A 22672-nucleotide genomic window follows, 5' to 3' on the forward strand; every position below is an offset into this window, starting at 1 on the left:
TAAGTCTATCTCATCTTCATGTACGTGTGTCATCAGGTTTTGAAAGGGGTTGGCTTTTGTGGTTTTATAATTATATCCACCAGATTCACATAGGAATATCAGGCAAATTCGCTAGTAATCCTATTTATCATTCATGGGTCTTTTGGGGGAATCTAATGCACAAGTTTTGCACATGAATTCAAACCTTTTAGAATACAGCTGGTGATTTTAAAAAGCCATGTCAAAATTCTTTATTTTGTTCAAGTTTGAAAAAATTTCAATATTTTAGTGAATAAATACAAATGAGCTCTATTTGTTAGAGAAGCTTACACATCTATGGGTTAAAATAAAGATAAAAATCAGTGGTTTACTTTTATGCTGTTGGTCCTTGATTGTCTACCTTCACATACAAATGTATGTTTATACCTGGGCCCGATGCATAAAAACTTACCATTGATTCAATTGATTGTAACTTTGCCATCAATGGCAATTACCATGGTAACAGGGCTCAGCAGCCAATCAAAATCAAGGTTTCCATTGTGGTAAAAAATTGATGGCAAAGTTATCATCAATGGTAAATTTTGTGCAACGGGGCCCAGGTATATGTTATATTTCATACCATTAAAAGTTTAAAACCTGCAATCTGTTGTCATTTCTATTCAGAACTTGAAGCTATGGCTGATATGCCTACCAAGAAGAGGGAGAAGATCTCTGAGCCGATGATGATGTACTGCGCCCACATGATGGACAAGTATGGCACTGACTTTAAGGTGAGTAGTATGCTACCAGACTCAAAGGGGAAGTCCACCCTGATATTAAAGCCCCTCTACAGTGTTGGGAGCCCCAACAAATTTGATGGCAAAATTTCACTTAAATTGTATCATAATGTGAAAGAGGATGACATTTAAATAGCAAACCACTGCAATAAACTGGCAGGGCAAAATAAATGTATTCACATTTCTGTATTGAATAGCACACAGCTAGGTTGGTACTCTTAAATAATAGAGGCCTGTGTTACGTTCAGATATTCATTCTTGCTCCCACTCCACTTGCCATTCGTATACCGTACTAGTAATAAAAACCTGCCACAGTTTACTGTGTCAGCTTTGAATGAGCCTGTAGTGATCAATGTAGATCCTGCTTCAGACTTGATCTACAGTCATTCTTGTTCTTGTTCCTCTCTCATACTCTTATCCATGTTGTCCAGAAACCTCGTGAGTCTTCTCATTCTATAATATATCCCAAGGTGGTCACCCGATATTCAAATGTGCATCTTCTTTTGTATCTTCATGTATCAAATTGAAATCCAACTACCACATACATCTGTGAATCTAGATTTACACACCCCTCTTCCTCCTTTTTTCTCTCTCTCTCTCTCTCTCTCTCTCTCTCTTTACCCTTTGACCAATATTGTTTTCCATCATATTTGTATTATTATGTATCCATTGAGGGTAGTCATGCTATCAAGCTTTGCTTACTTTGTCGACCCTTCTGTTTGACGTTTTCGATTAGCTACAACCAGCCTAACTTTATACAATTTGCAATGATTTGTTAAATTTTGTTTGTTATATATTTATAAAACTGCAAAAGAAAAAGAAGATTAAACAGAAATTAATAAATCAAATCAATTAAATCGAATTTCAGGCAATGGCCCGGGACATCAAGAACTACTACCAGGACACACCGAAGCAGATCAAGAAGAAGATTGCACTGTTCAAGACCTGCAAAGTGCAGTATCAAGAGTACCTAGCCCAGAAGGCAGGAGAGGATGGACAACCAGACACAGAGGATGTCACTATGAGCTGACATGGAAGGATCATAACATAAAGAAGTGACTGATTCCTCATAGAAATGAGGGTTTATATCGACAGTAGTTGTCTTTGGACTCAAGACCTCTACCAACCAATGACAGTTATTATAGTACAGGGTCTGAACCACTTTGGATGGTAGACTACAAAACTGTACTAGCCCTTGTACCGTTTTTTTTTGGACCCGACCATCATGTAGCTGATTTACTGGTAGGCATGGCTCAACTCATCATAAGTATTCATGAGTGTCAATATATGATCTGTGGTTGCAAGACTAGACGGCGAAGAAAGTATTTTATGTGTATTGTAGCGAAAGTTTTCTTGAGAAAGACCTTGGGAAAACATTTTTTAGATAATTATTCCTTCTACAAAGCTTCATTATTTATGCTTTTTGAACTACAATTTATCTACAGTAATTTGTCCCAGTATAACTAGAATTTCCCTTGATAAAAAATAACTTTTGAATAGAAAGACCTTGTACACAAGTTGTAAGTTACATGCAGTGAAAAACATTTATTGCTTAAAATAAAATAACATAACATGTTCAGTGCTATATTGTGATATGCAGCAAGTGAACCATGACATTCAAAGTGTACATTATGCAGAGATGTGAATCAATCTAATCTAAACATGATATATAGAAATACATACAGTTTTAGAAAGGAACACCCCAACCTTGAAAATTAGTGAATTAGTGGATTAATGGATTTCCACTTTATTCTCTCTGTAACCCTTGTGCAAAATGTTACTTAGGGCTGTGCGTATGAAGGTGCATTTTAGACAATAACATGTTTTGCATACATGTCTTCAAAAGAAATAAATACAGAGAACAAAAGAGAACTTCCCAATACTTCATATTTCTGCCTTGTGTCAAACTTTCACAATATGTTTCTTTGATTTGCTATCTTTTATCAAGGTTCAGGCTCCCATTAAAATTTGAGGATTAGTCTCTAAAAGAACCATAGTTTCATGAAATTAAGAATAATATATTGGTATCATGTAAGCGAATCACCCACACATTCCACTAGTGTGTCAGTAGACCATTTATAATTGTTTAGAAGTATAAGTATTTTAATCTTATGTAGATATGATAATAAATACATCAAGTAGTTTGCCACATAAATCTTTTGTTGAATTTACATGTACTGTAAATGAGCTAAGAAAAAGAAGATATGGAAAGTACAGTCAAACCTGGTTAAGCCGAGGAATGATAGCTTGGTGGTTAGTGCAATAGTCTTGTAACCTAGGTGGTCCTGGGTTCAAAACTAATTGGATGGACTATTTCATTACCAAATCCCTCAGAAATTTTATAAAGCTTTAGGTTTACTGGTATATTTCCACACCCGCTTGATGAGCAGTTGGGTCAAATAAAACCATTATCACAACAACCAAATTCTTTTTCTTTATCAAAGCAGTTTCTTATTGAAACCAAGTTCCTGCCTTATAAAGAGTTTGCAGTCTGCTATCTCTTATTTACATACATGTAGTTGTGATTGTTTTCAATCACAAAGAAGTTGTGATTACTCGCAACTATTTATAAGACGGGACTCTGTATTAACGTGCCTAGTTTCCCTTGAACGGTCTTTGAATTGCTTACAGGTTCGACTGTGCTTTGGATGTTCTTTCAAAAGATGTGCTATGAAAAGTATCTTAAAAGTATTCATGAAACAAAATAGAGTCTATACTTACAGCTAATACATGGAGTTCACTAATTGAATGCATACCGGTACTGCACATATGGCATCAGGACATACAAAACCACATGCATTCCTCACCCATTGTGATAAATACACTAAACAAAACAAGTCACATTGACATAAATATATGGACGGAGTAAAATATCATTGCAAACAGTGAATAATACATAGACATGCTCAATTTCTTATGAATTAAATGCAGATCAATATTTCAACACTCATTTCAAGCACATTGATAGGTATTGTACATGATTTTGCACACATCTTTTAATTTCTTCTAATACCTTTTAATAATAGAGAATACTATTTTATATTTGACTACAATGTACAACTGAATATGTAGAGAAAAGGAATGCTCAAATGTGATAGCTTTTTGATAGCGTACTCCTAAAATATACCTAAGGGATATAATGCATATCAGAGACAAATGATTTTTTAAAAACGAATCAATACAACTTTCATCTAAATACACAGTTTAATAAATTTATGATTGAAATTTATAGTGAGATGAACATTTTCTACCAGTTTTGATACATAATTGAAAATATGTAGATCTAAAGTGCTTTTATAGACCAGGGCCCCGTTCCACAAAACTTGAGTTTTATGCAACGGGCTCGTTGTTATTTAATAATATAAATCTTGTTAAAAGGTATTATTTTTATACTACTTAGATATTTATTTATGTAGTTTCAATTGAGACACAAGTGTAAACTTTTAGTTATGGGATTATTGAATCTTCAAATACATAGTCATATTAAGCCCTTTACCAGACATCATTCAAAAACTTTTAGGAATAGAAGAACATGTCATGTATGTATTGAAAGAGAGACAAATAGTAAAGGGCTCTCTGTTAATATGTTAATCACCAATTATTTTTGTTTTATCTGCTCTTGTACCATTCGTTTATTGAGCAATCACAAAATGTATTATTATTTTAATAACAATTATTCCGTGTTGACTTTGGTTCTTCCTTTATCATCCATTTCCCTTAAGACGAGCCAGTTACACAGTATTCCTCAAAATACTATATTTGGTATGACTTGTTTCATTTGACGTGGGGTTCCAAGAGTTAATGCAGTCAAGTTCAAAGGTCAATCTCAAAAGGGAGCACAACTCGGTAGTTTGTCTGTCTTCATTGTTCGATCATGTCCAAGCAAATGTTGGGATTGCAAAGTCTTGCTATTGTCATCACTTTGTGTTCAAACTCTCTCAGGCACAACAACGTAACTGCAAGTCCATTAGGGTTAGTTTTGGAGGTTGCCTATAGATTCCAACGAGTGAGTGCATTGATGTTTATCGAACCTGAGGCTGGGAGAGTTCCTCGATCCGCTGAGGACACCGGGCCCTCTTGGCTGCTTCACTGACGATGAAAGCGTCTGGATTGAATTGCACATGGTCCATGGTAGCACGCATGATCGGTGTGGAGAGCTCGTTGGTACGGCTAGTTGCGTTGGCCCGCCGCGCTGCCCTTGTGATGGACCATTGGATAGGCCGATCGGCCTGGTAGCCATCGGCGACGTTCTTGGGCTTGGCCAGTTCCAGCTGGCGAGGACTTGCAGCTGCTCCTTTGGCGACATCCGTCACCTGGTAGTTAAAGAAGAAGAGAGCAATGTGTTTATGGTCGTAAAACGATTTAAAAGTGAGCCTTTATGGTTGGTTTCAGATGACAGGACTTGGGCAATCAGAACTAGAAAGGAGTCTTGAAACCAGCAGGATTGAACCTGCCATCTACTGTTTGCCAGGCAAGCCAAGCTATTACTGGTCCATGGCACAGTCACAATGAGCTGGAAACAAATACCTCAGCTCTCTTAACTATGACTTATAAATACTGATCAGTCCGCCATTGGAATAATAGGCTGGCTTTGGAAGAGCTATTGCTCTCCAAGTCTGCACGTGACCTTCTTGTCAAATGAATATAAAGATGGTATAAAATATAGAACATGCACCTTGCTCATAGGAGGCCCATTAGCCTCTGAAAGGTTTACTTACCGGCCATTTAGATTCCCTGAAAGGCCCTGGAGGCCTGCTCTTGGGTCTGGCTAACATCTCGACTCGACTCGACGCTCGAGCGGTCTTTGCTCCTGCACTCACAAGGGATTCAATCTGTAGGGAAGAGAAAATGAAAGAAATGAAAAGTGGTATTTGTGAGCAGGTGGTCTTTATATACAGGTGCTTGCTAAAGCAGGTGTGCCTGTATTTCATATTTCTGAAGAAGTCATTATTATCAGAACCCAAAGTCTGTGCACTTATAAGATTATCAAATTACTTCAGGAGTAAGCTTTGTTATACCCTTTTCACATCTACCAAATATTGCTTAACCCCGGGAAATAGGTGGGGCTAAGGGGGCTCTTAGCCCCACCAATTCCTTCCTTAGCCCCACCAATTACCCGGGGTAATTTTAGCCGGCTTTCTGTTCACATTACGTTTTGCCAAAGTGGGCTAACCCCACAAATAGTACGGGACTATCTGGCCCTGCAAAATAGCAGGGTTAGCCGGGCAATTGCGGGGTTAGCCGGGCAATTGTGGTGCTAAGCTGCGTAGTGTGAATCCGAACCGGGCTAAGGAGAAGCGGGGCTAAGCAACAGCCAATCACAGACAGCGTGGTCGTGTGGTCGTGAATTTGCATTTATCGCGCGCTATGCATGCAGTTCACGTTACGCATGCATGCAGTTCACGTTACGCATAAATTTAGCGCGCGGGTTTTTCCCCTTCATTTAGTCGAAAGGCGCATGCGCGGTAGCAAAAGCATTAATATTCATGAGCTATCGAATAGTCCGGGGCTAAGGCGAACGTAGTGTGAATCGCGTGAAATTTCTTAACCCCGGCTAAGCACATAGTCCGGGGTTAAGAAAATAGATGTGAACAGCAAAAAAAATAGTATGGGGTTAAGGATAGTATGGGGTTAAGGATAGTCCGGGGTTAAGAAAAATAGATGTGAAAAGGGTATTACTCACCGTCCTGGGTTCTGCAAAATCTTTGTGTGGGGTCTTGGCTCTGGCAAGGTACTCCAGTCTCTCTTTCTCTACGGCTTTCTTCGCAGGTTCACTCACTAACCATATTGGTGACTTCCGTCCACAGCTGAAGGCAGCACTAGGTCTAGAACATAAAACAATACATGTAAATACACAGATAAGATTCTTGAAGGATCGTTGGATTAGATACAGGGTACAGTACATGCTTATTTCACCTGTATGACGGGAGTGCACTCTCCCTCTCTCTGTCTGTCTGTTTCTCTCTCTCTCTCTTCTCTTTCTCTCTTACCCTGTCTGATCTCTGGGTCTCTCCTTTTCTTCACCTACTCCCATCTCTCTACCTTCCCCCTCTCTTTATCTCTCCCACCCTTTTTTGTTTGCTTGCATTATGTCTATGTCTCTCTCTCTCTCTTTCTATATATATATATATAATAATAATAATAATAATAATAATAAAAACGTTACTTATAAAGCGCTTACCACCGAAGTCTCTAAGCGCTATACACACAAAATAGACTGATATACAATTACATCTTATACAAAACTAAAAATGCAAATAAACATACAAATTACAATACATATGAAATACACGTCAAAGTGGACAGAGTTAATTAATCATTGAACGCTATTAGTTTTGAATAGGTTAACAGTTTGACAGTTTTTTACATTTAAAGGTAATCTGTTCCAAAGTTCAGCAGAAGTTTTGCGAAAGGAGCGATTACCATAAGAAAGAGTTGACACAGAAGTAGATACAAGGTTTAATTGTGAAGATGACCGTAAACTGCGTGAGGGTTTGTATTCCTCGATTAATTCTTGCAGATAAATTGGTGCCAATACATGAATGCATTTATAAGTTAAAACTAAGATTTTGTACATAATGCGGTACGTCACCGGCAACCAATGCAATTCGCGAAGTACTGGGGTGATGTGTTCACAAGAACGCGTGCGTGTTACAAGCCTGGCAGCAGAGTTTTGGATTCTCTGGAGTTTTGCAATGTGCGAGTCCGGAAGGCCATAAAGAAGGCTATTGCATTGATCAAGACGGGATGTAATAAATGCATGTATAAGCGTTTCGGTAGATTTTTGATCAAGAAAATTTCTAATACGACCTATCTTGTACAAGGCATATGAAGCTGAGCGACAAATATTTTTTATATAATCATCCATCCTAAGATCATTTTCAAAGATGACACCAAGGTTATGTGCACTTTTGACAGGTTGTATTGGAACATTAGCAATTTCGACAGATAGTAAATGGGAAGACTTTCTGAATCGAGATGTTACATGTATAACCTCAATTTTATCCTCATTTAACTTCAAATCATTAGCAGTGGACCAAGCTTTGATATCATTTATACATCTTTCAAGTTTAGTAATAACAGAATCACGGAATCACGTTTCAAAACTACATAAACATGGGTGTCATCTGCATATATCATTCGGCCGGTATATATATATATACACATGTATATATCTCTCTCTGAATCTCTCTCGCATTTCTCACATTATTTTGATTTTACTCCATGATTACCTGTCTTCTCTGAAGGCTGCAGGGGGTTTCTTATAAACTGATAAAGTCTCTAGCCTTTCTGATGGAGATGTTTTCATAGCTAGAGGACTGACATCCCAGATGACAGAGTTTCTGCCGCAGCTGTATACATGATTACTCCTGCAGAAGGACAAAATAATAACGAGAAAATGATGAAGGCATCGTCATGTATGAATCTATTTATCATCTTCCACCAGGTCAATGTTTCAAAATTGATCAACTTGGTCTGCATCTTCATAACTCAATAGATTTTTCATCATCAATTTTCAGGTGGACATCTTTCAAATACATGAAATGAAAGCAAATTTCAAAGCTAGATCATAAGACTAGTAATTCAAGAGAAAACTATCAAGTTAGGATATTTAAATGCTTTTAAAGAAATTATTCAAAATTCCACCAGTGTCGGTACATCAAAAGGAGTTCATTGCACATTTTACATTTACGATCATTTGTAAGATAGATGTACATTGTCATAAAATATGACAAAACAAATGACAAACTATATGGACAAATAAGAGTTATTTATTTCATCCAATGATTTGAAATAAACAATGTGATGTGTCATTCATAAAAGCTATTTGGGAAAAATCTCATTATACTGGTTCAATATTTTTTTTAAAGAAACTAAAAATATTTTATTTTTTAGTGAACAAACAACTTACATTTTGCCATCTTTTTTACTTCTGAAGTTCTTCTTGGGTGAAGAGAGTTCTTCTGTCCTGGGGGTTGCGTTGGTAGTCATGGCCCCCTTGCTGACTGGCCACATCGTGTCCTGATTGCCCCATTCTAGCTTGGGCCTGCCACAAATCAAATCAAGAACAATTTAAAGTTTTCGAACATAACTATTTTGTTTTTTACTCAAAATGTGCACTTCCAAAAGTCTCTCCTCTCAAGCTGCCTATATCTAAGTAAAGTTGAACAAACCCATTTCTAAAAGGTATCATGTTGATGAATAATTTGGACACTGACAGGTTGTTAATTTCTACAAAGGGAAATCCATCCTTAATTGTAAACTACTCTAGAAGAAAGAAGAATAATCAGGGAATCAGACTTGTGAAAGTTTAAATGAAATCAGACCAAAAATGAGCAAGTTATAAATATAAAAACAAATTGAAAGTTGTACCATAATCACTATAAGTATGGGAACTTCAAATTGGCTGAATCTGCAGTGTCACTGTGATGAAGTACCAGAAAACTTTTGTTCCACTAAACAAATTATGTCACTTATTGCATCATGCAGTTAACAACTAAATGATTCATACCCTTTAATAACAAGTTCTGTAATTATTTAATTGAGTATATGAAAAATTGATTTTTCCCAATTAATGTTTCTTGAGAATGTGACATATCAAAGCTTACATCTAAAAGTATTCAAGAAAGGACCTAATTCAAACGGTCCATCTCTCATTCTTGAGTTACAAAAATATATGAGAAAAAACATATAATTTACAAGGGGTATGAATAATTCAGTTTTTAACTTTACACACACATGTATGTAAATAAATGAACAATGTTGTCACTAGTAATCGTGAGGGTATAGACTATATTTCTTTGTATCAGATAAAGTGGAGGGAGGGAGTTTCATCATGTCACAAAAGTCAGTAACTCCTTGTAAGAGGGAAAATACTGACTTTGATAAATCAAGATAATCATCATCATCATTCATAACTATTATTTGAAGTAAAGATTTAAAAAAAACTGTGAGAATGGATCATACCCGAAGCTTGTTAGCCATATTGCCTTTGAGTTCTTGTGCCCTGATAGGTAGGTAAATCTGTCCCTGTAATTCAACACATCAAAAAGCAATATGTATTATGGTGAGAGATTGAAGGTTATTTTTTACCTATACTGCATGAGTATGAGTTTTAGTAGATTTATCTTTAAAAATTTTCTATTATTTCAGTTTTATTACTAATTCAAATGTCACAGTAATAAGGAAATGTTGAATGCCATAATATTTTTTTATTATAATCTTGATAGACAAAATTCACTCTTTATTAATGCTAATGTAGTTTAATTTTTTTCCCCTGAGACATTTCAAGAGCTATTTTATCACTAGAAATAAGATAATCTTTGAGGAGAATTTCTTTTAAATGATATACATATAAGACTTTACATAGAGGGTTTTCGCACCTGCTTTTTTTTTTTTGCAATGAAAATATATTGCAAAAACATTCAGAATATAGTTTGTTCAAAATAGCGAAATAGGGAAAGAACCAGAACAAAATTGTACTAACCTTTGTGTCTCAGAGAGACCGTCTGAATTCTCCTGGACAGGAGCTAGAGAAAAGAGAAAGATAAGAAATATAAATCCATTTATTCAAAAGTCATGAAGCTAAATTGTTAATATACTGATAGAATGTGCTGCAAATTTACTGTGTGCATGCAATTTGTTCAAACTATTTTGCCAAAATTGGCACAATCTCCTCAGTTTTGGAGGAGACCATTAATCAAATTGAGTAATGAAAAGGAGTTTAAGATACATGTATTGTATTCTTCATTGAAGTTTGAAGAAGAATGATTATCATTAAGTGTGATATGAGAGGATACATCATACTCTCAAGTATTTGGTCTTAATTCAAGTGTCAAACTTGAACATCATACATGTATCTGTTAATATAAAAGAAACTTCTGGGTCATTTTTTCATACTGGCTATTTTTCTAGATCAGGGGTACCTTTTAAATCAAATTCTTCAGCTTCAGACAGATGTGTATCATCTTCTCTGAAGAAAGGTTTTACAATAATATCTTCAGCCTCTTTTTTTCTCTTTATAAATATTGTAGGTAGTTTTGTTTTCCAAACCATCAAGTAGACAGACTATCCACCACACTCTTTTGGAAAAGAAAAAAAAAGAGCATGAATCATGCAACAACTCAGAAATGGAGGAGCTTGTAATTTGTCCGTTTGTAGCCAGAAGGGCTTGAAATCATGACAGAGATCTAATGCTCTTCTGGTTCTGAACAAACTATATCTCTGACGCAAACGGAAACTCGAGGCGATGCGAGAAAAGATTTGATACATCTCTTGATGATCAAACCAAACATCTTGCGCAAGATGATAAAATCAAATCTAAATCGAATCTACTGAATCGAGATGATCAATCGATACTTGCACACCACAAGATAAAAGAAAAACACATGTCCGGAAAATCATACAAGGCATTTACGCAATAAGCCTGCGGGCACTGCTTGATCGTTACCCTGGCAACAGCCTAGAGATGCAGGTGCAGCGTGCCGTATCAGTCGATACACCAGACAATGGGGAGCGGTCAGGGAGTATTGACTTTAACATTGATTTAACAAGCCCCTTACAATGGGTCAGCTACACGTTTCTATTGTCTAATTGATGTATCAATGGTCAGCGGAGGTGACTGGACACGTGGTGGCTGTTTATTGTTGACCGTTTAATACATTTCACTTCTAGATGCTTATATGGAAGAAATGTGTTGCAATTCATTACCTACACACGGAATAGCTCAAATGTTAAAGTTGTTATAACTTCAAAAATGCAGTTTGAAGAAGAATTTTTTTAAAGAAATAACAGCCTAATCTGCCAACATACATGTACAGTAAATAATGTAAAGGAGATCTAGTTTTTAAAGCACTCCTCTTACCATGTCATTTATTGCTATTACTGCACAAAGTCTTATACCTTTTCCCCTTAAAACTGTCAGAGATTTTTGTTAATTAGTGCCATGTTACAAATTATTTCATTCACCTGTTACAAATAATTGTATTTCAAAAGTTAGAATGCGAAATGCATACATTAACTGTTGCTAGGTTGGACAGACATTATAGCTTGTCTTACCTAACAACATGTAATGTCTGCGATTCTCATTCTAACTTTTGAAATACAATTATTCGTAACTAGGTGACTGAAATAGTTTGTAAACGAGGAGCTAGTTTGTAAACGAGGAGCTAAGTAGTAAACAAAGATTTGTGCATTAGATTTGAATTATTATGAAATCTGGCCTATTTGCAAGCTGGGTAGCTGTAGTGATTTTGTCATGACTGAAAATAATTCAATGGTTTGAAATGCAAAAGTTACCTAAAATTCATTATAATGTCATTACTGAAGATATAACACTTCAATCTATTTACAGGTCAAAGATTTGTGCATTAGATTTGAATTATTACGAAATCTGGCCTATTTGCACGCTGGGTAGCTGTAGTGATTTTGTCATGACTGAAAATAATTCAATGGTTTGAAATGCAAAAGTTACCTAAAATTCATTATAATGTCATTAAAGATATAACACTTCAATCTATTTACAGGTCAAAGATTTGTGCATTAGATTTGAATTATTACGAAATCTGGCCTATTTGCACGCTGTAGTGATTTTGTCATGACTGAAAATAATTCAATGGTTTGAAATGCAAAAATTACCTAAAATTCATTATAATGTCATTACTGAAGATATAACACTTCAATCTATTTACAGGTCAAAGATTTGTGCATTAGATTTGAATTATTACAAAATCTGGCCTATTTGCCCGCTGGGTAGCTCTAATGATTTTGTCATGACTGAAAATAATTCAATGGTTTGAAATGCAAAAGTTACCTAAAATTCATTATAATGTCATTACTGAAGATATAACACTTCAATCTATTTACAGGTCAAGTAAATAGTATTATCATAGTACAATGTCAACTCAGGGGCATACTTGTGAGTCAACTCACCTTTCCTAATCATCTCTTCTTGTAATCATTGATACAGTAATGTCAATTTAATGTACAAATTGGGCTGGTAATTCAGCTCAGTGTGCTTGGCCGGTACCCAATTTCAAGGTGCTTTTTTCCTGATTACATTTGAATGTACTGTCATTTCTATTAGGGAATTAGTATCTTTCATAATAAATTAGTAAAAGCCATAAAATATCATTCTGGCTCTATATGATTACAATATTCAGAAACTTGCAATATAATCATATGAATCACAGTTGGAAAATGTAGATCATTGTGTTCTAGGGTTGCATTTGAATTGCATAGCAACCACAAAAATAGAAATCATTCATTTAGATATCCATGCAGGGCTAGATAAAACCATGCTTGTATGTTCAAGCAGGTACTGAAGTACTCAAGTACATGTAGATATGAAATATATGATAAAATGCTAACTGTTGTGTAAGATTACATGTACATGTAGATGTAAAGAAAGTAGTAAAGAAAGAAAAATTTTCTTGTTTAACCCCATTACAAATTCATAGAAATTATCAATCCTTTTTTAAAGGAAAAAACAATACAAAATTATAAAACACAAAAAGGAAAGAAGATAACTTTGAAAAAGTTAGCCTACAGTATGTGAATTTAAACTAATTGTTGTTATGGAAACAAGAATTTTAACAGTTATCATGTTTGAGTCTCAAACTGTATGAAATAACACAATATTCATGTAGTTTATATCATCATAATATGGAACACACTTAAAGAACAAACGGTATACAATATACATGTAGATATTAAGTCAATGTTTCCATAATTTCCCCTTCTCTGGCCATCTTCTATCCCGAAATTAAAATCAACAGTTACACTGTACTTACTCATTATCATCTGCTGTTCTTTACTAAAGAAAATAAATCCTCAAATTCCTCTTATTTTCTTGAGAACAAACTATTTGTTGGACTTGGAACGGGAGAAAAACAAACAAGAGTAAAGTTCTTCTAAACGATCCTTTCCTGACAGCAGTCACTACTACAAATGATCGCCAACCACAGAAGAGCTAGCAACTATCCGACTGATGATGACTACCGGCCAACGAGGGCTCACTATAGATCTGCACGGAACAAGTATTGATCCTTTTGATCAATTAAACATGTTCGATTGACAGCTGCTCAGACACTCCTTTCAATGGCAATGAATCCTTACTGAAACGTTTGTTGTTTTTGCCCCCTGATCGTTTAAGGTCAATTTGGATGTACATATCTTTGAAAACATAAACTTAGATCAACTGGACATGTTGGTCTGCATTGTGCTGACGATTTCAAGGCTTTATAAACGGCTTGATATCGAAGCTAGAAATTGATCATCACAAAACCCACCCACTTGGTAGAGCTATTTCTCAGCCAAGGATAAATGAAAGTTAGTCAGGGGCTATTATAGTTGAGTTTAAACTTTTTTTATTCACTATATACATGTAGTCATAATCATTTTTTTTTCCTTCACACATATGTTTAGTTATGAATTGCTTTATATAAAAATGCTTAACCCTCCATATCAAGCTGATCTGAGTATATAGCAGCAGAAAACTTTAAACAAAATAAGGTTTCAGATAAATCAAACAGAGGATAAGAAAGTTGATAGTTTTTGAAAGTTGAGATCGTCAATCATATACATGTAGATGGAGAATTTCCCATTGGTTGGGAAATAAATTTTCTCTTCATTCTATGTTAAAATTACTCAATATATCTCTGGTCATTTTTTAATCATAATTCAAAAGACTATAGGTAATATATTTTCACATGTCTTCCCATTAAAATGATTAACTATCAGGAAGACACATCCAATCACCAAAGAGAAATGTCTACATGACAAAACTGATAGTTTTATTCAGACTAATGAATACTGTACATATGAAAGGGACTCATTTTTAGAAGTTATATAGTTACAGGTCAATCTGAATTCATCTTATGACATCTTACCTTCACTTTAATTGCTCTTTCACCCGGCCCCCCCACTCAGTGTTATTTAGGGTACGCATATGCGTGTTCCAACCGACCCCCCCTTTTCAGCAAAAGTCCGGTGTGTAAAGTCAATACGGCTCGACCTTTTTCTTTTGTATACGAGCCTTTTTCCGCACCCCCCCTTTTCAGCAAAAGTCCGGTGTGTAAAGTCAATACGGCTCGACCTTTTTCTTTTGTTACGAAAAGGACATTTTGGCAACACGCATGCGGTCATTTTGAAACCTGAGTGGGGGGGCCGGGCTCTTTCACTCCTTAACTTTACTAAAAGTGTTTTGCTATCTTACATAGATGTACTTAAAAGTACAGTATTGTGTACCCGAATAATGATGAAAGAAAACATGCCTTAATTAGCACATGGAATGGAGAAAAAACTATTGAACTGTCGTCACAGTCTACATCAGATCAGTGGTAAGTAATTGTTGTTTACATTCATTATTCACAACATGAATAATGTAAACCTGTTGTATATGAATAATGTATTAGTTAGATCAATGAAACATAGATCAGATGCTGATAATATATACTAAAGGCTCTGGTATTTTATTGTGCCCACATTCTGAACACTTGTATACCATCGACTAGAAAGCACTAGAGCATGGTTATCACTTAAAAGAAACTCTCTGCTCCGGTACCCACAAGCTACCCCCAGCACGCTCTTCCCTTTGAAGCCCTACTCATCTTTTGTTGAAATTCTGGATAAGATCGCTTTGAAGGGTCCTCTGCCTTTGAAGTGTGTCTGTTTGGTCAACATTTCTTTTATTGACAGAGGTAGGGGGTGAATAAGAATTTCTTATACTTAGGCCCCCCTTTTTAATGCCTTTTATTGTCCAGGAAGGGAACAGAAAAGATCTATTATTACAGTGATAAGCAAACTATAACGAGTCTATAGCACTTATGCAATAGATCCTAGCAACCATCAGAAGGGTGTGCTTGGAAAGCAGTTTGCTTAGCGACATAATAATGATAATAAAAACAGTGCTTATGAAGCAAATGTTACACATTCATGGAATGGCAATAGATTTTCAAATTCATTACTCTTCTTCTTTTTTTTGTTATTTTAATTTGATGAATCAGAATATTTTAACAAATGTAGTGTTGAACTCGAGACAAATATATTGTAAGTTACATGTATGATCCTACCTGTATGTGAAAATTTAACAAAATACAAAATTCATGAGAACTCTTTAAATAATGATAAGTCAACTTTTATAACAAATGTGTGTATAATACGATACAGCTTATTCTCCGTGAGATGCAATCAAGAAATCTGTTGTAAATTCATTCTCTCCGTCTCTCTCCTTTGCTATGTCTCTCTTCCTCCCTTTTCCCACTTCATCCTCCTTCTCCGCTAAACTTTACCATTACGTTCTACATTACATAAATATTATTATATTTTTAGATTGAACGAACCCCATAATTAATTTTTCATATTATAACTGATACTTCTGACTGCTAATGATCTTAGAACAAGTACATGTATATATGTTTGTATGTATATGTTTACATGTTAGGCCCTGCCTGAGTAATGTCAACGTCCTGGGCCACGATTTTCACGTCTTTATAATATGTCTATTCACTATGTGAAGGAAAGATTCCTTGTTATCTTATTTTGTATTGTTATATTGTTACATTGTATATGCTTTTCTATGGAAATAAATACTACTTTACACATATATTAAATTGGGTGATGCATGCACATTTAATTGTTGAATTTAGAACTCGTAAAAAATCTGGAAACAAAAAGTGCCAGAGAATAAAATGTATGATATGCAAGTATCCAATTGATAAACAGGAACACAAGTTATGACAAGAAGTTCCAAATGTATTCAGTTGAAATTCAGTTGAAATTCAGTAATTAACCTTTGCTACATATTCCACGTAGAGACGTGATACATGTATTTAGTTGGTTTGCGGCAGGAAATGATAACTCAACTGTGTATTTTTAGAATATGTTGATATATTAATCCACAAACAGGAACACACATGTTTTGACAACAAGTTCCAGATACATTGAGTTGAAAAAATCAGTAATTAAACCTAGATATAGTGATCCATGTATTTGGTCTATGGCAGAAAATACACACTGTAGTAACTCACTGTGTATATTCCGAGAATTATTGTTTGGACTATTCCTTTTAGAGAGGATAATTTGTTAGTAAATTCTAAGCATCAATAAAATTATAACTTATGTATCTTGTTAGTATTTTAAATTTGAACATGTTTCTCTCTTCAAGACAATGTGCATGTATATCTGTCCTCTAAATTTTTTTGATGATTCTTCCTTAAAAACATGTTTCATTTGTGAAAGCACCTTGCCCATGGCTGTGTATGTACATGTCGTCCTTGTTTTCACGAAGTGATGGTAGTGAGGAAAATCGTCACGCAAAGTGAATGCAATTTTTTTTCACTACCGTCACTTCGTGAAAACAGCGACGATGTATACAATGTATATGTGTAAAGACTTGATTTCCAAAGGTACCGCTATCTTGAATTGCAACATTTTCCTAATAGAATATTAAGTTACTTTTAAGAAGAAAAAAAATAATGTGGTAAATGAAACTCATACCTTTTCGTTTGGCCTTGCGCTTTGATTTCTGTTTCCTGACTAATTTCCTCTCCATTTTCCAAGCAAAATTCCCACAAAGTTATGAAAAGCATCAAATCCCTGGCATCACATACATACAAGTACAGTATGATGGCCGCACATGACAATGGAACCCAATTTTTCAGTGTCCAAATGCCATGACACTCCTAGTGAAAAACATGCACATGTAGTCACAGATTACCATGAGGAATTATGATTTAAGCAGAGAATATTCCTTTGAGTATCAGTACTTCAACAATTCTGGAGAAAAAAAATATGCAGGTGTGAGCCGCAATGCCAATGAGGGGATTAAATTAGGATGGCAACGGGTTGGCACAAAACAGAAACCCTTGGGTGGCAACGTACTGAATGGGTTCTGTTTGCAGATTGTGGACTTTAGTACAAAGACTGAGATTTTATGGCCAAACTGGCCAAACTAAGGCCAAATTTATCACTTTGAATCTAACTATCTTCTTGTTATGCAGGCTGTGATACAATTCTCTCTCTAATAACAGTGCATAAGAAGTGAACCCCCCCCCCCTATTGCATGGGCATGTACCTGATATTCATCCTCCTTCGAACAAATTTGGCCCCATCCTACTTTTCGACAATCCTGGCTCCACCCCTGCTCATCAGAGTGAGCATATTCTTTTTTTCTTTTTTTTCTTCAGTCTGATCTATTTAAAGCTTGCATTTAAAAGCAGCATTTTATTGTACATTGAACAAACAAAAAATCACTTCCGCATCAGTTAAGTTTGGAGCAAAAAAATAGAATATTGATCTGTGCACAGACAAATATAGCAAAGAAGTGTCAAAAGTTATTCATCATACATTGCTGCACGATATTAATATCTTTCCAAACTTTTTCTCTCTTTTTAAAGGTAAGTTGAGACACAATCCTGTTAGTCAGTTGTAACTGAACTTGAAAATGTCAAATATAGGCACCTATTACTATTCTTTAAGATATGCATATATGATATATGAAGAAGCCCGGCCAGTGTATACAGTTTTACTCAAGTCACATCTATTCTGCTAGAAATTACTTTATCACCAGCCTACATATACTTCATACTTGACTGATGCTGAGAAGTGTCTAACTTTTGTTTTTAAGAGGCCCAAACAATGTGGAGCGTGTGTGCAGCGCTTTGTAGCTGCAAGGAAAAGGCGCTATATCAAATATCTTTTGGATGGATCTGGGTAGGAGTCATTATTTTCTTCTTTCTTTGTTTTACTTTTTTGTCAAGTATAGCGTTACAAAAACTTAGCTGAAGATAGCAACCAGGCAACATTTAACAAGAAATGTTTTATTGATCGCAAATTCTTAGTACAGTTGTAAATGGATTGTAAATTACTTGTAATTATTGATATTTAGCCAATAAACTGAAGCTATTGACTTTTCTATTAATATTTCATAAAAATTCAAATTTTTCATAATCTAACTGGAAAAACTACTCTATATTAGTGCATCCACACAAAAACATATTAGGGCCTACTATTAATCTAACTTGGATGCTGGTGTGAAGAAATAAGATTTTTGAGGGGGGAAATAGAAAATTCATATTATCAACATAAAGAAAATAATTAGTTGATAGTGAGGACATGAGTCACAGACTGATGGGTGAGTTCCCAATTTGTCTTGTGCTTTTCATTGTTCCATAGTTTTACATACTTTTTCAAAAGTTCATAACTTTCTTATTAGTTATCCGATTTTGCTCTTACTTTTTATTATTGGTTTGCCTTATTTTTCTGCTTCTATTGAAAGTACAGTGTAAGTTATTTTTGGAGTGGACTTGTCCTTTAAGCCTGCATTCTGAAGTTTTTGTATTAAATTCCTTTGGTATATATATGTATGTATTTTTTATGTTGATACAATGTCATATGCTTCCAGATGGATTGATAGGGGTATGGAGGAGGTATGACATTATCCCCATTATATAGGGACTTTCATTGGAGATTTTGTTGACCAACTTGTTGACTACAATAAGTACATCCTGATACCTCCTATAAAAATGTGGTCTAGCAATGCCTCTTAAACTTTAACTTAAAGTCTAATGCTAGACTGATAAGACTCACAATGTTAAGAGGTTACTTATTATGGTTAGACATCACACATTGTAGATCTGAGTAGGCCTAGGAGTGGTTGACTTGGACTGTCCGACTATATAGTATAGTGATAAAATCATGAAAATGATAATCTGTATAGGCCTAGACCTGTTTACATGGTTTGGACTAGAGCATTACATTTTATTGTATCAACTATCATTGCTCCAATACAACAGTTCTTCCAGTTAAGTGCCACTGGCGTACCTACGGGGGGGGCAGGGGGGGCAGAGTGCCCCCCCTGACGGGCTCCAGGGGAAAAAAAGAAAAAGGGGAAAGAAAAGAAAAAAAGGAAAGGAAAGAAAAAGAAAAAAGAAAAGGGAAGAAAAAAAGGAAAGAAAGAGAAAAAAGGAAAAAAAGGAAAAGGAAAGAAAAAAGGAAGAAGAAGAGAAAAGGAAGAAAAAGGGAAAAGAAAAGGAAAGGAAAAAAATGGGGAAATTAAAAAAAAAAGACCATGGCCGTACGCACCAGGGGGGGGGGGCAGTTGACCCCAGATATTTTGAAAACGTACAGTTTTTTCCTGAAAATGTAGTGTAGGCCTATACCAAATCCTTCAATTCTACTTTTGAAAATGCAAAAGTACCCTCATGACCAGTTCGGTCGCTCGAACTCCCTTCACTCCTTTTGCTTTTGAGATTCTCCGAAAACTTTTAACGCATCTTTCCCCCTCCCCCACCAGAAAAATATTCCTTATACGGCCCTGAAAAATTTAGACAAATGAAAATAGGAAAATATAAGTTATATAACAAATTCGAAACTCTTCGCTGGCGCGAACTGCTTGCTAGCCTATTTTGTATTAAATGTTTTCACTTGCTCGTCCCCCTGAAAAAAGAAAAGGATTAGCATTGCCTAGAGTACAATTGTGCCTGCCCCGACGGGCCCCGACCTGCAACCATGGCAACAATAACACACAGTGTATGAACCAAATGTTACTGAAAGAGAGTAATTCATTTTTCTCGCTCGCTACACTCGCTCGCGAATAAAATGAATAGATATTGCTTTGGAAACAATTGTGCCCACCCTTGACCTGCAACAATATCATTAAAAATGGAAGAGTTTTTACGCCCTCTCGCCAAAAAGGAATTGAATCGCGTTAAACACGATTGCGTCCATTCTGACCTGCACCAATAAAAACTAGTTTATTTATTAATTTCTATTAAAAGAGAATTTTTTTTTTGCTTGCTCGCTATGCTCGCTCGCCAAAATGGAATTGACACCGCTAACGTGCCCGCCCCAACCTGCAACAACCAGTTAATGATTACGTACCAAACGTTATTCAAAGAAGTTTTGGTGTGCTCGTGCTCGCCAAAACGGAATTAACATCACCTTAGACATGATTGTGTAAGCCCTGCCCTGCAACAACAAAAATCTGAAATTTATGAACCAATTATCATGACAAAAATTTTGCTCGCTCGCTACGCTCGCTCGCCAAAATAGAAATGACATGGAACAATGAACCAAAGTTTATGTACCATATTTTCCCTATAAAAGAGAAGTGATTTTTTTGCTCGCTCGCTACGCTCGCTCGCCAAAATAGAAATAACACCGCTTTTAATAATCACGTCCCTGACATGGAACAATGAACCCAAGTTTATGTACCATATTTTCCCTATAAAATTAGAGAAGTGATTTTTTTTGCTCGCTCGCTACGCTCGCTCGCCAAAATAGAAATAACACCGCTTTTAATAATCACGTCCCTGACATGGAAATATGAACCAAAGTTTATGTACCATATTTTCCCTACAAAAGAGAAGTGATTTTTTTGCTCGCTCGCCAAAATAGAAATAACACCGCTTTTAATAATCACGTCCCTGACATGGAACAATGAACGAGAAGTGATTTTTTTCGCTCGCTCGCTACGCTCGCTCGCCAAAATAGAAATAACACCGCTTTTAATAATCACGTTCCTGACATGGAACAATGAACCTAAGTTTTATGTACCATATTTTCCCTATAAACGAGAAGTGATTTTTTTTTCGCTCGCGAGCTCGTGGAATTATGTGCCCACCACTAACCTGCTACAATATCATTAAAAAGAGAAATGTAGGCGGTTGCCTGCCCGCCAAAATGGGATTGACATTGCCTTAAAACAAGATTGTGCCCGCCCCCGACCTGCAACAATGAAACAAATTTTATATAGCAATTCATTGAGAGAAAGATGTATTTAGGCTCGCTAGCTAAAATGGGTATGAAATCACCCTAAACACAATATTGTTCCCGCGCCCTGCATGGGACAATTGAACCAAGTTTAAGTGGCAATTATTAAAAAAGGAGTGATTTTTTTCTTGCTCGCTACGCTCGTTTGCAAAAAAATGAAATTATCGTCGCTAACAAGTGAATGTTCCCACCCCAACTTGCAACAATACCAGTTTATATACCAAACGTTACTTAAAGATTTTTTTTTGCTCGCTCGCTCGCCAGAAGTGAAAATTAGCATCGCCTTTTTTGTTTGTTTCGGTCGCTTGCCCCCCCTGACGGAGTACCCCAGGTACGCCACTGTTAAGTGCCGCTTCATGGTGTAGACTATATATAATTAGACCCTAGTCTATGACTAGATCTACAGTTTGTTGAGTCATGACCAAAAAAAAAATGTATTACTAGATCTATTAAGAGTAAACATTAATGATATCAAGTCGATGCATGGAAACCACAACACAAAGAAACACGCATTCACATGCATGGCATGATTGCAACAGACAAACCACAGCGCAAGGATGCGGACCGCACAGCTACATGGCTAGCCAGCCAGCCGGTGAAGGGTCCGGGAAGTGCAGGGGGATCGATGTGTGAAATACACCTGTTGCACGACATCCGGCGTATATTATTTACAGCGCTTCATCTCAACTTACCGTATTGAATATCCACCATTTTCACACTTTCTGGTCGACGAATGTGCTAGAAAATTGACATGTCAACTCTGTTGGGTCATCTCCTTGCAATGTGTAACCAAATTGATGAATTCACCGATATTCTATTATTTAAATAATCTTGGAAAGTCAAGAGCCGATGATGTTGAAAATGTACACAAACTCACGCGTGGTATCAAAGCCCTAGCTTCGCGTCACGTAGTAACGGGCCTTGGATACAGTATGCAAATCACACACTAGTCTGGGAAGGGGCGGTAACGCTTCTACTTCGACCTCCGCTGACAGTGTTTACACTATCAATTACGGCGAAGTGGGAAAGGGAGACAATAGTCCCAGTCTTATTTTCTTCTCCTTCCCCTCCTCTTCTTCTTCATCTTCTTTTCATTATTAGTATTGTCATCATTGCATTTATTATAATTATCATTGTTTTTACTA

The 22672-nt window shown here is 36.0% G+C and overlaps 2 protein-coding genes across 4 annotated transcripts in view; one reads left to right on the plus strand and one right to left on the minus strand.

Annotated features, from left to right (window-relative positions):
* LOC100894047 (nucleolar protein 16) overlaps positions 1-2627 on the plus strand; it is a 16733-nt gene extending 14106 nt beyond the window's left edge. The window contains exons 4-5 of the mRNA XM_030985686.1: positions 643-749; positions 1624-2627. Of these exons, the coding sequence (XP_030841546.1) occupies positions 643-749; positions 1624-1785 (269 nt within the window). The 3' untranslated portion in view covers positions 1786-2627. The remainder of the gene's footprint in view (positions 1-642; positions 750-1623) is intronic.
* On the minus strand, positions 2281-22459 carry LOC577555 (testicular haploid expressed gene protein-like). 3 transcript variants are annotated; one of them, XM_030985683.1, is made up of 9 exons: positions 22220-22459; positions 17253-17437; positions 10243-10285; positions 9723-9785; positions 8668-8802; positions 7988-8125; positions 6439-6580; positions 5474-5587; positions 2281-5068 (listed from the first exon to the last, which is right to left on the minus strand). In XM_030985683.1, the coding sequence occupies exons 2-9, from the start codon at positions 17305-17307 to the stop codon at positions 4778-4780; spliced, it is 981 nt and encodes a 326-aa protein (XP_030841543.1). In that variant the 5' UTR covers positions 17308-17437; positions 22220-22459; the 3' UTR covers positions 2281-4777. The 3 variants fall into 3 exon arrangements, with proteins under 3 accessions (XP_030841543.1, XP_030841544.1, XP_030841545.1); XM_030985684.1 differs by lacking the exon at positions 17253-17437 and having other exon boundaries at positions 22220-22457; XM_030985685.1 differs by lacking the exons at positions 17253-17437; positions 22220-22459 and adding an exon at positions 13547-13641.
* Positions 22460-22672: the final 213 nt, after the last annotated feature.

Source organism: Strongylocentrotus purpuratus, unplaced genomic scaffold (genome assembly GCF_000002235.5).
Source record: "Strongylocentrotus purpuratus isolate Spur 01 unplaced genomic scaffold, Spur_5.0 spur5_scaffold_15, whole genome shotgun sequence".
Taxonomy (NCBI): domain Eukaryota; kingdom Metazoa; phylum Echinodermata; class Echinoidea; order Camarodonta; family Strongylocentrotidae; genus Strongylocentrotus; species Strongylocentrotus purpuratus.